Source organism: Myotis davidii, unplaced genomic scaffold, assembly GCF_000327345.1.
Source record: "Myotis davidii unplaced genomic scaffold, ASM32734v1 scaffold363, whole genome shotgun sequence".
Classification (NCBI taxonomy): Eukaryota; Metazoa; Chordata; class Mammalia; order Chiroptera; family Vespertilionidae; genus Myotis; species Myotis davidii.
In genome coordinates, this window is record NW_006294069.1 from 3,186,089 (window position 1) to 3,189,795 (window position 3,707).

At 47.6% G+C, this 3,707-nt stretch overlaps 1 protein-coding gene and 1 long non-coding RNA gene across 2 annotated transcripts in view; both read right to left on the reverse strand.

The window, feature by feature from the left end:
- Positions 1-511, reverse strand: part of PITPNA (phosphatidylinositol transfer protein alpha) — a gene marked incomplete at its 5' end in the record, with an annotated part of 38,015 nt that extends 37,504 nt beyond the window's left edge. The window contains one exon of the mRNA XM_015566808.1: positions 419-511. Within this exon, the coding sequence (XP_015422294.1) occupies positions 419-511 (93 nt within the window). The remainder of the gene's footprint in view (positions 1-418) is intronic.
- A 2,588-nt stretch (positions 512-3,099) lies between these two features.
- LOC107183812 overlaps positions 3,100-3,707 on the reverse strand; it is a 12,071-nt gene continuing 11,463 nt past the window's right edge. Inside the window, exon 3 of the long non-coding RNA XR_001514610.1 lies at positions 3,100-3,110. This is a non-coding gene — a long non-coding RNA (uncharacterized LOC107183812). The remainder of the gene's footprint in view (positions 3,111-3,707) is intronic.

Here is a 3,707-nt window from a genome sequence, read left to right on the forward strand (position 1 = left end):
ATCTTTCTTCTATCATTGACAGTCCCTCTAGGTTGTGGGCTGCTTGCCTGTGTTCCTGAGAAGCATCTACGGTACCAGTCTATAGAGTGTGTTTTCTTTAGTGAATTACCGGTATGTTTACCGGTAATAAACTTGCACTGTTTTATGTATATGTTTGATTACATACAGCCTTGTGACAGTTTTCCTGCATGTCATAAGCATTTGAATATAAATTAAAATGTTAAAATCAAATCTGATATTGTTTTACCTTTTATTTGGTGTGTGGAAGATGTGCAGAAGAGGGGGTACTCTTATACGGCGAGTATATAACAAACTCTGTATTTTGAGTGGAAATGTTAGGGGGTCGTCTTATACGCCCAGTCGTCTTATACGCCGGCAAATACGGTATATACAACTATGGATAAAATGAAGGACTTACCTCCTCTACAGACACAGGCAGGATGACTCGACTGTAAGAGAGGGAAAACAAGTTCAGGCTCTCAAACCTGCCCAAGGCTCTTAAAGCATCATTTTAGAATAGTATTAAACATTTTGTTGCACATGACACTACACTCACTGTCAAAAACCCAGCAGAGGCCCTAACTGGTTTGGCTCAGTGGATAGAGCGTCGGCCTGCAGACTCAAGGGTCCCAGGTTCGATTCCGGTCAAGGGCATGTACCTTGGTTGCGGGCACATCCTCAGTGGGGAGTGTGCAGGAGGCAGCTGAATCGATGTTTCTCTCTCATCGATGTTTCTAACTCTCTCTCCCTCTCTCTCTGTAAAATATCAATAAAATATATTAAAACAAAACAAAAAAACCCCAGCAGAGAATGGCCCCAAGTGCTTCAAGGCTAGGACGCTCTGTGCCCTTCTGGTATTCCATTTAGGGCTCTGTGATTCAGTGCAAACCTGTCCCCCCATCAGCTACTTCCCAGGAGGCTTCTGATTCACATTCAGAAATGTCTTCTCCCTCTCCTCCACTAATCTCCCTGACAAAACCTGCCAATGAGAGCAGCTAACATAGGAGGACCCACCCCTGCAAACTCTGAAGCCAAGATGAGGATTCAGACCCAAAGAATTAGGCCCTTGGAATTTACACATGTGTGGACCCAACCCTCAAGGTGAAAGGGTAGGAAGGGGTCAAGCTTCTTGGAGGCTGAATCACTCTAAGAGCATCCTCCAACCAGGATATTACAATACAAGCAACTACCACAAAGCCACCAAGATAGGACACCCAATTTGTGTCCTGGCTTCCAGAACCTATCCAAAGGCACCCCAACTGATCACTGTCTTTTCCTTCTCCACTTCAATGACCACCAATCATTGGAGGTACCACCAAAAATCTGATGGAGAAGCCACGACCAGCAAAGTCCCCACGCTGGTCAGAACTCCACATTGGTATGACGCTTAGCAACACTCCTCCGCGTGCCTTGCATTGTCAGGCAGAGCAACAGCCACCCCTTAGTTCAAAGCTGTGAGTGAGGTCAGAGGGCTGACACAAAAATGCTTAGCTGTATTCATATAAAACCAGCCCACTTCCATGCTGAGATGTCAGTTCCCAGGCCCTAGCTGGTACCCCCTGGAGCCTCCTGTATGTTGGGTGCTTGCTGAAGCATGAGCTGCTATGCCCTCTGTCCTATGCAGTGGTTTCACCAATTAGGATTCTTGCTCTAGGCTGGTAAACAGTCTGCTTACTATTTTCTATTTCCACAAAGATCCCCCAGGTAGCAAGAAGCACACAGAGGGGCCTGAGAACAACATCACGCTATGGGCAAAACACAGGCAGAAAAGTAGCAGGAAAAACAAAATGGGCTCCAAGTCTTTACTGCCTGCTAACTCCCCTCCTCCAGAATGACTCAAACAATGTAAATCCTGCAGGTTATTGGATGCTGCTACTAATGTTCTCCTCCCATTAGAATAAGCTGACAATGCAGAAAAATATTTCCAACTTGGAGGCCACAATTTCAGCACCCTCAGTAGAAACTTCCTAGAAAACAATCAGCCTTTTATCTTCAAGAACAGCATTAAAAATCACATCCAAGAATTTGCAGAAATCAAATCAAGGAGAATCTTGTTAGAGGAAGTATCAGAAACATCAACAGGGACAACCTTCAGACCCTGGATGGGCACCAAGTCTACCCCCGCCCCCCAAAATGAGAAGGGCATCAGCCAGTTCCTGACAGGATGCTCTGAGGCTGCTGACATGACAGCTGCACACCCAGACATTTCTCCCTGGCTCCTCGGGAGCAAAACCACCCAGCAGCAATAGGGTGCAATTCCAAAGGAGAGGGCCACAGCAGCAGTGCTGGGCTGAGACTGGAGCTGTGCTCACTTCAGTGTGACCTTCACTCACACCCTTCCCAGAGCTGCAGTGCTGCAGCCACAGCCAAGCGTCTCGGATGCCCCTCTCCGTGTCCCCTGCCCAGGAACGTCATACATGCCTGAGCACACACAGGGCACAAGTCAGGCAGGAAGGAAACGCACAGGCCAGGGAGGCTCTGCATCCCAGCACCTTGGACCTTTCCCTAACAGGCTTCAAGGGGAGGAGAACAAAGAATGGGGAGAGAGGCCCTCTCTTTGAAACTCACTCGGATCCCTTTTGAAGATCCCTTTCCCTGCCTGACCACCTTTACAAAACTACAGGTTTCTGCAGATTCTCAGAAAAAGGGATCAGGAAAATGGGAAAAGCCGGTTTTCTGGACAGTCAAGATTAGAATCCGAAGTGCACCATGCTCTCTTCCTGTTGACATCCAAGGTTCTTCCTCCTCTCCCCATAAAGCTCTGGCTGAGTCAACATCAGACTGGCTACCAAGAAAGTCAGGTAGAGGGCTTCAAAATCATACTCTTTAGCTGGGAGGACACGAGTTTCTGCTCCCTTTGCCATCCAAAGCTCCCTACTATGTCCTAAACACTTCCCAAGAGCCGTCAGACAAAGTGCCTTCACCCACAACATGGAAACAGCCCTTCGCACACCTGCCTGGCTACCAAGTGAGTTCCACCAGTTGCTCTTTACTTGGACATCTCACTCCCAAAATTCCTGGGCTTCCGGCCCAATGCTGTCCACCTGCCCTCCCCTGGAGGGAAGCACAGTTTTACTGTAAATGCCACACACACACACACATTTAATCTTCTCCTCTTTGGAAAGGAAAAAAAAAAGTCCCGAGATGTTTCCTTGGAACTATGAGCCTCAGGGATGGGGCATCTCACATTTGAAAAATTCAGCAATGCAGACATCCCCACCCGTCACCCAATCTCCTGGACTTCGGGGACAAGCCCATCACCCGGCACCTCCTCCCGTAAGTCACTAGTTTCCACCCCCTACCTAGTCACTACTCAAGAGCTGCTTCACCTTCACTGTCTTCATCTAATGCAGTGGTTCTCAACCTGTGGGTCGCGACCCCTTTGACGGTCCAACAACCCTTTTACAGGGGTCGCCTAAGACCATCCTGCATATCAGATATTTACGTTACGATCCATAAAAGTAGCAACATTGCAGTTATGAAGTAGCAACGAAAATAATTTTATGGTTGGGTCACAACATGAGGAACTGTATTTAAAGGGACAGAAGGTTGAGAACCACTGCTCTAATGACTGGCTGTATGGCAACCTCTTTGATTCCTCAAAGCAATTTCCCCATCTCTTTGCACCCAGAGGGAGGATTCCCTAGAGATAGATTGCCCATTTCCCACCCACACTCCAGTGATTCTTATATTTATGTTACAGACAG